The following is a 12,126-nucleotide window of genomic DNA, read 5'->3' as shown; positions in this document are numbered from 1 at the left end:
TGTTCTAGCCTTCAAGTTATTATTTCAACCTGTGATTTCAACGAACAAATCAAGTAATAAGGCATTTTGTAAATATATGTATTTAGATTCATAGATTTCGTCCGTATGTGTCCGTAACGCAGTTCAATAAACAATGTTCTACGACTAAAAGTTTCTGTCAGGTGTGATATGGTAAATGTCAATAATGTCATTTTGATTAATTTATCAGTTTATTTTTCTTATCAAAATACTGTAACTTCTTTACTCCAAATAGCGATAATTTTTATCTCTTTTCACTCTTATATAAAAAAAATCGTTCACCGTTTACTTCGTTGCCCTGAGTACATCCAGACCTTATAGTAAATAATTGTTTTTATCAATTTTAATGGCAATGGAACTGACGACAAGACTTCGTACTTTTCACCGGCTTTTTCAAAAACCACTTGGAATTGTATCATACCAAAGGTGTTCTCATAGTGTTCCAAAAGAAATTCCCAATGCTGACTTATTGAATACATTCAATCAAGATATTAAAGCTGGTAAGTACTTAAAATTGTAATATAGGTTGAGATTTACAGAAGTATTCAGAGTCCTAACACAATAACGGATGTACAAAAAGTTATTAAGCATCTCAATAAAAAAATATATTCATTACAATATTATGAGACTAACATTATTTTTTTATAAAAAATCATCTTAGAATATTGAATAACGATATCAATAATTAATCATTGAAAATCTGTTTTCACGAAAATAGTTAAAATAATGCGTCAATTGTGATAAAAATATGATAAGATAGATGTTCTGCTATTTATAATTTATGTGCCCAAGATGACAGAATATAGGATTGAAATGATCTATTTTTCAATAATATGAACATGACTTTGAAATAGTAATAGATAAAGATCATGTATTTTTAAAGCATAAAAAACGTAATAGTTGCAATAACATGAGAGAAATACAAAATTAAAATTATGTAAAATTTTAAACTTAATTTCTATGAAAAAGTATTAAAAATGTTATGACCCTAACAATATCCCAAATAATTATGAATGGGTAATGGATATTCTTGAGATAAGATTAAATAGCTTATTAAGATTATATTATGCTAGAACTAGCTTTACTAGGGTTAATTATTTTCTATTAAAATTTTATGTAATTTAATGAAATGATATACTTCTTCATCAACTTCTTCACAGCCTTATACAGAACTTATCTTTAGTATTAAGGCTGTTTATAATGTAACAAGTCCTATAATTACATATATCAATTGTTACCTAATATCTAACAAGTATATATCAACAGCAGGATAATGCCAAGAATTCCATAACTATATACAAAACTGCTTTCATTTTCTGTCATATTCCCGTTTAGTTATTGCGATAATGTTATTATGTTTTAAAAATATAAATTAGTGTAAGTCCCTCTTCAAAGTTCCATTTTAGATAACATGTCCAATTTTATCTAAGTTCCCTCTGCGGTGAAGACTTGATTACATAACTGATTGATATTTGCATTTATAATATTTGTATAGATTAGGTAATATGGATATTCAATTCTTTATTGCAATATATTAATTAATTTCTTGCGAATAAATTCATTTCATTTCATTTCATTTCAATATAACTCAAACAAACAAGAAGAAAAAAAAAAAAAAAAAAAGTAATAACGGCTGGCATCACTGGATCGCTCGCCCTACAAGTCTCAATACATTCATAACCAAGTGCTGAATGTTCTATGAACAGATTGCATTTACACATACATAAAAAAAAAAAAAAAAAAAACTCAAACAAAGTCAAACATTTATATCTGAACATAATATTTTTATTATTATTCGGAATTGAAAGAAAATTGTATAATATAATATGTCTTGAAATCTATTTATGAGCTGGCTTTATGAATAATGATGAAAAATCTTAATTTATTCATTACATACAGCAAACTTTATCGTAAAGAATTTTTACAACTTTATTTGAAAGTTGAATGGATAGTAACACTAGTGACTCGCCCGCGGCTGCGCCCGCTATCTAAACCCAATAAATGATATACTAAACCTTCCTTGAGAATCACTCTATCTTTAAAAAAAAACCGCATCGAAATCCGTTACGTATTTTTTAAATTAAAGCATACATAGGAACAAGGGGACAGAGAAAGCAACTTTGTTTTATACTATGTAGTGATAAAAGAGCCTATTACCTCACAACTTTTCTTATCTCTGCCAGATAAACAAAAGTTTACAATACTCTAGAATAATATTATATAATACACAACTGTGATACACAATAATGCAGAATAATAAAGAGATTGATTTGTGATAAGGTCACCTAGACCTTATCACAAATCAATCTCTTTTTAATGATCCAATATATTTATTATTATTCCACCTGTAGCTTCGCGCACATAGGCAAAGAAAAACCAGCACTGTTCCCATTCCTGGGGACAAACTAATAAACGTCCTTTTGCTACCTTGGATCCAAATTTCATCAAATTAGTTCAGACAGACAGACAGTTTGAATTTATAATGTTATCATATTTATAATATTATACTTAGGTTAAATCTTAGTTTATTTTTCTAGGTGGAGTAGTGCCAGTATTTCGTAGAGCTCTACTATTTCCATCGAGGGTTGCAGTACAAGATGAACAGGGATCATACACATATGCAGGGTTATACCAGGCTGCCAATAAGCTTAGTCAGGATATTGCAGCACAATTGTGTAAGTATATCTGTACGGTTATACATTATGATGGTCCCTCTTCACAATGGGCAGTAGAGGCAATCGCGATAGTGTAAAGGGGCTAAATGTCCATGATCGGCCGTCATTGTAGATGTTTTCATAATCGACGTAATGGCTGCAAACATTGACAATCATTTGTTGGGCCAATGCTGCCCATTGTGTGGGGCCCATGATAAGGTATATTTAATATCATTTGTGAACAAACAGATGTTATTTATTATGTAAGAAAAAGAATCTATGTAATTTAAGTACTTAAATTACATAGATTTTTTCTCCTGTATATAATGGGATGATTTTGAAAATTTCACTGTTAAGTGAATCAATCGTAAATACAATTAAAATAATATTAATTACCTAATGTAATCTAATTAATATTCTTTTGTTTATTAAATCTCTTGTAACCTACTTCAAATCAATCTGACTATAAGCAGTATTTTAATATGAATATTTTATTTAAAAGCAATATTTTTTTCTAGTGGGTGAGAAAGAAAGGACAATTTCGTACATGTGCGGTAATAATGCCTCACATATAATCATACAATGGGCCATCTGGATGACAGGAAACATTGGTAAGACATTTTCTTTTATCCATATAAAAAAGTGACATAATAATATATTAATGTTTAAATGGTGACCTTTAGCGTTAAAATGGCAATAGTTAAAAGTTTTTCTGAGTTAGAAGCTGCACTCTCCTACTACATTTATTTTTATCATTACGATTCTTTACTTCATACTTCTATAAGATAGTTGTTAGTCAAAAAAGTGTATTTTTATCAATTCATTCTTTATCTAGTATCTATTGATTAAAGTTTTATTGTGCCATCTTAAACATATTTCAAATGTTATGAATCAGTCGTAAATAGTAACATTTTATCAATAACTAGCTGCTCCGCGCGGTTTCACCCCCCGTGGCTCCTCTCCTGTTGGTCGTAGCGTGATGATATATAGCCTATAGCCTTCCTCGATAAATGAGCTATCTAACACTGAAAGAATTTTTCAAATCGGACCAGTAGTTCCCGAGATTAGCGCGTTCAAACAAACAAACAAACAAACTCTTCAGCTTTATAATATTAGTATAGATTATCTAAATTCTAATTCATGTTACGCACGCTGTTTACTCTTATATATATTGTGTTAATTTTTTTTTTTAATAAAAAATTGAAAATTTTACACATGATACGGTATTTAATAACTCAGGCCCCGGAATCACAGACACAATAGAAAATCTATTGTGTCGTGAACCGATCGGGCCGTTCGGGGCTCAATGAGTTAAACTTACGCTTTTCCTAGCTATGCCTAAGAGTTAAGACGACTATTATTCCTATAACTAAACTTAAGCTAATAATTCTATATAAAGGTTCAATATAGAAGTTACTAGTTAAATATTGAATATGCATCTACGTTCAAATGTTCTCTATTATCGGTTGTATATCGGTTTTTGAAGTGAAACTTCTTTATCGGGGTTGGAAAAATTTTAGTGTAACATTTTTTCGTTACGCGCCATCTTTTTCTTATCCCTACCACGCGTGATTCGACGTATTTCTGTAAAGTTGCTTATAGTAAATTATTTTTTGAAAAATAAGGTCAAAAAAAAAGTTTCACTTACGTGTGTACACTAGGTACACGCACACATTTTTTTATTATTTTCTAGCTGTCCCACTCACGCCCATTCACCCACCGGACATGCTCAAATATTTTATCCAAGACAGTGGCTCGAGCCTCATCATATGTACAAAGGAACACGAGAACTTGCTCCGTCCCATAGTTCAAGAATTCTCTAAGCCACTATTAGTATCGAATAGAGATAAGAATGAAAATGAAGAAATACCAGACAGTTGGAAGCCGGAGGCTGGTTTGAACGAAGCGGGGCCAAATAACTTGTGGTATGGAGGCAAGGATGCTATGTTGATCTATACTAGTGGTGAGTAGAATTAATTATAGTTTTTATGAGGTATTTATCAGTTTACTATATTTGTTTACATTGCAGATTATAAATCAAAATACATACAATCTTATATGGTCAACGTAAAAAAACACAGTTGCAGAAATCAATTAACATATTTTACCAAGTATGTAGTTTTTGCATCCAGATAGGAAATGCAGCTAAAAATCTGAATAAACGTTAATCCATCAGTCCCCGGAATCACAGACACAATAGATAATCTATTGTGTCGCGCCCCGATCGGGGCGCTCGGTGGTCATTGGGTTAAAAAGAAAACTGGTAATTTAACAACTTACTATGAATCAGAGATTGAAAATTTAAGAAAAGTTTATCAATAATTTATGAATAATAAAAACACTTTATTTCATTAAAAAAACTTCGAACCCAGGAACAACAAGTAAACCCAAAGGCGTAGTCTGGACGCACAGCATGCTGAGCACTCAGATATCAGCATTACACACGGCCTGGCAGTATTCAGCCAACGATGTAGTATTACATACATTGCCGTTACATCATATACATGGACAACTCAATTCATTGAACGCGACTTTAGCTGCAGGAGCCAAGTGAGTATAAAAAAAAACAATTTCAAAGGGGTACATCATGCTGAGAACTCGGATCTCAGCATTACACACAGCCTGGCAGTACTCAGCAAATGATGTAGTATTACATACATTACCGTTACATCATATACATGGGCAACTCAATTCATTGAACGCGACTTTGGCTGCTGGTGCCAAGTGAGTACAAAAAAAGAAAAAAATTAATAAAAAAACATTGCAGTAGAGTATGCTGCGAACTTAAATACCAGCATTAAACACAGCTTCTTACTATTAGCGTTAATAATACTCATATACACGGACTAAAAACTATGGGCTATTTAAAACCTATAGGCTATTTTTTCATAAATTGTTGTTCTATTCCTTCTCTATCTTCTTAATAAACTACCTATTATTTAGAATGCATGACAATGCAATGGCATAAAATCTCTCTGTTGCGATGTAATAGATAGAGCTTTTGCATTTATCATATTTTAAAATAAAAAAAATAAAACATTTTTATAGTAAGTAGGTATTATAGGAAACAAATGCTTTCACATTTATAATTTTATAAAAATAAGTCAAAATATTTCTTATTTACAGATTTATTATAAAAATAAAATATTACAACCAACAGAATCCGCATGCTACCATCGTTCGCGTCGCACACAGTATGGTCGCAACTCGTGGGCTCTCAAGGTCAAGACACGCGAGTGTCAGTGTTCCACGGCGTGCCCGCTATGTACGCGAGATTGGCGGCAGATCACGGGACTATGTTTACTGGTTAGTATCATTTTTGACGTGACAAGGTCTTATAATTCGATAGAGCCGGCTGCACGCACGAAAAAACATGACTCATGCGGCGTTACCTCGCTCTGAGGCGTTCCGTGTAAGGCTTGAAGTGCAAGCGAGAGCGCGGAACGAGCGACAAAGAAGCACAATCGGACGTTGTCACGTTCAACTATCGTCAGTAAACCGACTTTACAGACAACCAATTTTTTCAATAAATTTTTGGAGGGAAATGTTTTTTTAAAACGGCACAATGTTCAGTTCGTTTTTTAACGTGATAACGTTTTTAAAATCGTTTTAGTCGGGTGACATGCTCAGAAACTTGTGTCACACCAAAACCTCACGAGCGCGATCGCAGGTATAACGAAAGAGAGACGGACCGATCTCCCGTCTCATCTCGAGCGCTGCTACTGCATTATGTTATCACGTAAACATCTCGATTGTAAACCTACTTTACAAACAACCAATTTTTTTTTCGTGGTGGTTCGTTCTTTTTTTGGTAATTCTTGAAGTTAAGTTGTCTATGGGCACAACTAGTGGGCTTTCAAGATTCGCGCTTGTGTTAGTTCCGATAGTAGCATTACTATGATCACTATAATTTATAAATAGTATAAGTACCGCAGACGCACATACTAGATTATCCAACAATACTAGAAAACCCTATATATTGATTTTAACTATCAATAAAATAAATATCTTAATCTTTAAACAATCTTGGTATTTCTGTTTATTTAATAAATATATTTTTTAGACGACAAGACGAAAGAGTACGTGAGGTCCACTCTCAGCAAGATGCGCCTCATGTGCGCGGGATCTGCGCCGTTACCTGAAACACTATTCAATAAGTGGGAAGAGGTAAGGAATAGCAAACAAAATAAAAATGTAATAGAGATATAAGTCGTCTTAGGCATTTAATAATAAATGTAAAAGCGCTTTCTTTTCTATAATCTCTTAAATCTTATATATAAAAATGAATCGCAAAATGTGTTGGTAAGCGCATAACTCGAGAACGGCTGAACCGATTTCGATAATTCTTTTTTTATTATATTCCTTGAAGTACGAGGATGGTTTTTATGTAGAGAAAACGTAAATATGTACCACGGGCGAAGTCGGGGCGGACCGCTAGTCTCTTAATAATAATAAAAACGTGATTATACGCAAGTTTTTGCACTGTATCGATAATACAGAAATCTATTGGTAATGAATTCAAATAACGGTAATCTTATATTTAAAATGCTAGTTATAGACCGGGAGATACTGACACAAAATTTCGAGTCATTTGTAACAAGGATGGCGGTTCTACAGGGGTCTTAGTACGCAATGACAAAAAGAAAAATGATGGTGTGAACGCTGGTACCGGTGTCTTAGTCGCGTGGGCGTTTGTCGAACTCGTCGGAAAAATAGCGAAAGTCAAACGATTTGTAACACAAAAATTTTAGAATTTACCGATAGTCCATAAAAAAGTAGTAGGCGGTAGTGTCATGCCATACTTTTCCGGTGTGACTTACAGCCCGCCATACCGACGCGAATGTGTTGATTTAAATAAAACAATCATTCAACCATTTGTACCAGGCTAACTTTTGCACAGGTAACTATCGTCGTGCAGCCATTTACGAAAATCGCCATGCCATACTTTTCGGACGATTCCAAATGGTCGCCATACCGCCGAAAATCTGCAAAAAATTTTTATTTCGCCAAACTTTTTGTACCAGTATTGCATTTGGATTTTTGGAGAGTATTTGATAAAATGTGACCATTATTATATTTGCCATACTTCTAGTAGGGGGAAAAAGTGCTGTTATACTTGAAAACTTAATTTATTATTAATTTATATAAGTGAGGATTTCCAACACTTAGATCTTTGAAATTTTGTATTTATATTTGTTGATCCTCAAACTTACAGGAAAAATAAGTGCCATACTGTTACAAATCGTTTGACTTTCGCTATTTTCCGACGAGTTCGACTAACGCCCACGCGACTAAGCCGCCGGTACCAGCGTTCACGCCATCGTTTTTCTTTTTGTCATTGCGTACTAAGACCCCTGTAGAACCGCCATCCTGTTACAAATGACTCGAAATTTTGTGTCAGTATCTCCCGGTCTATTAATAATAATTATATAAAACAAGATACACATCTAAATTATAAAAATAATATTGAAATTAAAAGGGGTTATTTTTCGACACGGGTGTCGCGAGTCCAATTTGCAGTTAACCTTTATTTTCATATAACTGATGATTTTAAAATTTTTAACCCTTTTTAATTCCTTAACTATTTTCCTATCCAGATATCCGGGCTCCGTCTTCTCGAGCGGTACGGCATGTCTGAAGTGGGTATGGCTCTGAGCAACCCGTACCGGCCGGTCAGCGCGCGGTCAGTGGGCCGCGTCGGTACAGCGCTGCCCGGGGTCAGCGCGAGGATCGCGGTCAGCGCTGAGAACGGGCTCGAGCCGGTGCTGACTGTGGCGTGTGACGAGCCTGATACACAGGTGAGTGTGTACAGCAACTAGTACTGGCTGGTCAGCGCAAGGTCAGTGCTGAGAACGGGCTCGAGCCGGTGCTGACTGTGGCCTGTGACGAGCCCGACACTCAGGTGAGTGTGTGGGGTATTTGTATGGCTGGACAGCGCAAGGCCAGCGCTGATAACAGGATGGAGATGGTGCTGAGAAAGAGCTGTTGAGATGCTGATTGTGGAATTATCGTCTTCAGCTGGTTGTGTGAATAGCAAATATTAATCGTCTTTTGACAGTACCGGACCAAAAAAAAAACGGAAACCTATTTCCATAATCTTGAAAATTGGTATGAAACAACGTCTAACAGACAAAGGAAAAATATTGTGAAAAATATAAATTTAAAGTTACAACGTATAATAAAAAAAAAGATTTGTGCGGAGCCCTATGTGCGCGAGTCCGACTCGCACTTAACCTGTTAAGGTTTTCAAGTTTTCATATTTTTTGTAAAATTTAATCAACCTATCTCATCGCTATTTGCCTAATGCACTGATAATAATTATCTAAACAATTACTAACGTAATCGTAACTCGTCATATCGTCCATTCAATGTTAAATATCTTTATAAAATAATCTATTTATCTCATTGACGCAAGATTGACGCACAATAAACAACTAGAATCGAAAATGTGCATATTTTAAAAAGTGAAAGCATCTGAAAGCATCATACGTGTTTTGTTTCATGGGCCCTCTTCACAATGGGCAGCGTTGGCCCAACAAATGATCGTCGATGTTTGTCCATTACGGCGATTACAAATAAACATCTACAATGAAGACCGATCATAGACATTTAGGCCCTCTCCACTATCGTGATTGCCTCTACTAGCCCAACGCTGCCCATTGTGAAGAAGGGCCATGTAACAAAACGCGTGTTGGTATTAGGCAGTTTACTAATGAGCGATACAATAGACTTTGAACATTACTGCCACGCAATAAAGACTACATTTCAATGAAAGTTTTGTACAATACCTTTCGGACATTTTTGACTACCTTTTATTAGATTATGGTGAGTCTAGTTGTAAGAATAGTGTATATAAATGTTGTGTAAATCAAACTACATATTATAAAACGAAGACGCTTTCTCTGTCCCTATATCCCTATGTCAATTGCATAAATCTTTAAAACTACGCAACGGATGGCAACGTAACTTAGTCTTAAATATAAAAATAGAAAACAACTTTTTTAAGAAATCTTTAGATGTTTTCTTTAAATAGCATTGTATGCTCTTTTTGAATAGCATTTTTTTTGTTCCAGATTAATCTAGATCGTTTGGGCTTCACAAAGAATGCTCAAGAAGAAAATGGCTGGAAACCGGGTAAAGTTACCATTCATAAGGAGAACAAAGATGGTATCTACGAGGGTGAACTACTTCTAAAGGGACCTAATGTTTTTACGAGGTATGTAAAATGTTAATGTAATATTTAATATTCGTAAATAGGTAATTGAAAGAGGTACGATTTTAGTAAAATAAGTTGATAAAATAGCTTATATTAATTAGTTGGTACTCCTTTTTTAGTAATTTTTTGTTATAAATCAGCCAATACCAAAATTTAGTCGGAAATATAATGAGGAAGTTGAAAACTTGTAATAATACATGTAGCCAAAATTTTGTAGATTTTTTACGGATAATACGGACTGGGCAACCACTTGTAATATAGGTCTACCAGAATCTGATGGCATATTTATATTTACGAAATAAAAGATTTTCATATGGCAATTTTATTTGACAACTATCAAATTGGTTGTCAAATTATTTGTCTTCTTTGCAATTGATGAATAATTTTTAGGATTTTGTCTAAAAAATCTTCGAAAATGTCGAAAAAGCCGCTGCGATCACAAGCAAGAGGTGTTGTTTATAATGTGTATAGAAAAACATTCGATGAAGAAGGGTCAAACACATCACAATTTTCAATTTTGAATATTTTATTGGTAAATTGGACTTACCCGTTTTGATACTTAAAATAAAAAATATTATGAGTAGGTAACTATAATATTGTTTGTTGATTACAATATAATTTTATGAAAACTTATTACAGGAGTTTCCAATACGGCTATTCGTCAAGTCCAAGCTGTCCAAGTCAATTTTATAATGTGTGTATCTTTAATACTTACGAATATAAACATAGTTTCGATTTTATTTTTATTTTATTTTATAAAAAATTATTAGCAATCTAGTTTTGATCTGCATTATCATTACATCCATATTTTTACATGGCATAATGATAATGAATATACAAATATAGGTATGTGTAAATAATAATATATGTATTACATAGATAAAAGTAATATGTATATTATACATATAAGTATGTGCCTACATAATATTAAGTGGATATCTCATTATTAAGTACAGTATTGTTCACTTATGTAATGTGACTAATGATGTTGAGGACAAAATAAAAAATAAGCAGTATCAAGATCGTTCAGTCCATTTTCCCTAGGGTTGCACACTCAAAATTTTGATTTCCCAATTTGCCATCAGATTCTGGTTTACCTATAACAATAATGCAAACATATTCTTTATTATTCAATTTCCAGATACTGGAACAGAGCAACAAGCCTATCCTCGTCAGACTTCACACCAGACGGCTGGTTCAGAACCGGGGACATTGCGTCCTACTCCGAAGGGTCTTTCCGCATAATGGGCAGATCCTCCGTAGATATTATAAAAACAAGTGGCTACAAAGTTAGCGCTTTACAAGTCGAATCGGCCATATTGGAACACCCCAATATAGCAGACGCAGCAGTTTTGGGTATAGAAGACGAGAATTATGGAGAAGTTATAGCTGCAGTCGTAGTTACTAAGGATAAAAAGGAAATAACTCTAAAGGAATTGAAGGAAGTCGCTGGGAAGAAATTGGCGCCATACCAGTTGCCAAGGACTTTGTTGGTCGTGGAAACTATGCCACGGAATGTCATGGGCAAACTGGATAAAAAGGAGATTAAAAGATTGTTCGGGAAACAGCTGGTTTATAAGAAGTGATTGTTGGAAAGAATAAACATTTAGATCAAATTAATAGATTGAAACAGGTTTTTTGAAAATAATAATTATTGTCGTTGTCTTTAACTGGTTCTGAAGCTTGAAGTTCCTAACTTGTGCAATATTCAATACATGCTATAGTTAATTATTGTTATAATTGACAATTTATTTATTTATTTGCATTTTAATGAAGTTTTATGTGACGAATTTAAAGTTATAATTTTTGTTATTAATAATTAATAGACATATTTTAAACACAACAAAGATAAATAAATCGAATTATATAAGATCGAATCATTAGTTCACGTATTAATTTATTCTTGTCTATGCTTTTCACATTTAAACTTATAAAGCTGTGTACACATTAACCCAATGAAATATCTTGCGTCGTGTGCACATGTGTTTGAGATCATTAATGTTTTTCAAATTTTAAATTCTTGTCGTCTTGAGAAGTCTACGTCTTGTGTTAAATGTTTGTTTTTATCTATCTTTATATATTATAATTGCGTTTTAGTGCATTGTTACAGCTCAAACAATTTAATAACATTTTGCTCAAAATATCACATCATTTATGTATAAAATAGCGTTAATTAAGATTCAAATATAGCATTGCTAAACTATTTTTGAGAGGATTGTACCTTCTATATAATATAAT

At 33.4% G+C, this 12,126-nt stretch overlaps 1 protein-coding gene across 2 annotated transcripts; it reads left to right on the top strand.

Moving 5' to 3' along the window:
- The first annotated feature begins 164 nt into the window (after window positions 1-164).
- On the top strand, window positions 165-11,720 carry Acsf3 (Acyl-CoA synthetase family member 3). 2 transcript variants are annotated; one of them, XM_089710881.1, is made up of 11 exons: window positions 165-518; window positions 2,556-2,693; window positions 3,191-3,283; window positions 4,366-4,635; window positions 5,045-5,222; window positions 5,833-5,978; window positions 6,736-6,839; window positions 8,270-8,407; window positions 8,512-8,574; window positions 9,746-9,888; window positions 11,030-11,720. In XM_089710881.1, the coding sequence occupies exons 1-11, from the start codon at window positions 365-367 to the stop codon at window positions 11,472-11,474; spliced, it is 1,872 nt and encodes a 623-aa protein (XP_089567007.1). In that variant the 5' UTR covers window positions 165-364; the 3' UTR covers window positions 11,475-11,720. The 2 variants fall into 2 exon arrangements, with proteins under 2 accessions (XP_089567007.1, XP_089567006.1); XM_089710880.1 differs by lacking the exon at window positions 8,512-8,574 and having other exon boundaries at window positions 167-518; window positions 8,270-8,470.
- The last annotated feature ends 406 nt before the right edge of the window (window positions 11,721-12,126 follow it).

Source organism: Colias philodice, chromosome 25, assembly GCF_061535455.1.
Source record: "Colias philodice isolate Cphi_HAF_F1 chromosome 25, ilColPhil1 Martin Lab GWU primary, whole genome shotgun sequence".
Classification (NCBI taxonomy): domain Eukaryota; kingdom Metazoa; phylum Arthropoda; class Insecta; order Lepidoptera; family Pieridae; genus Colias; species Colias philodice.
This window is presented reverse-complemented; position numbering and strand designations above follow the sequence as displayed.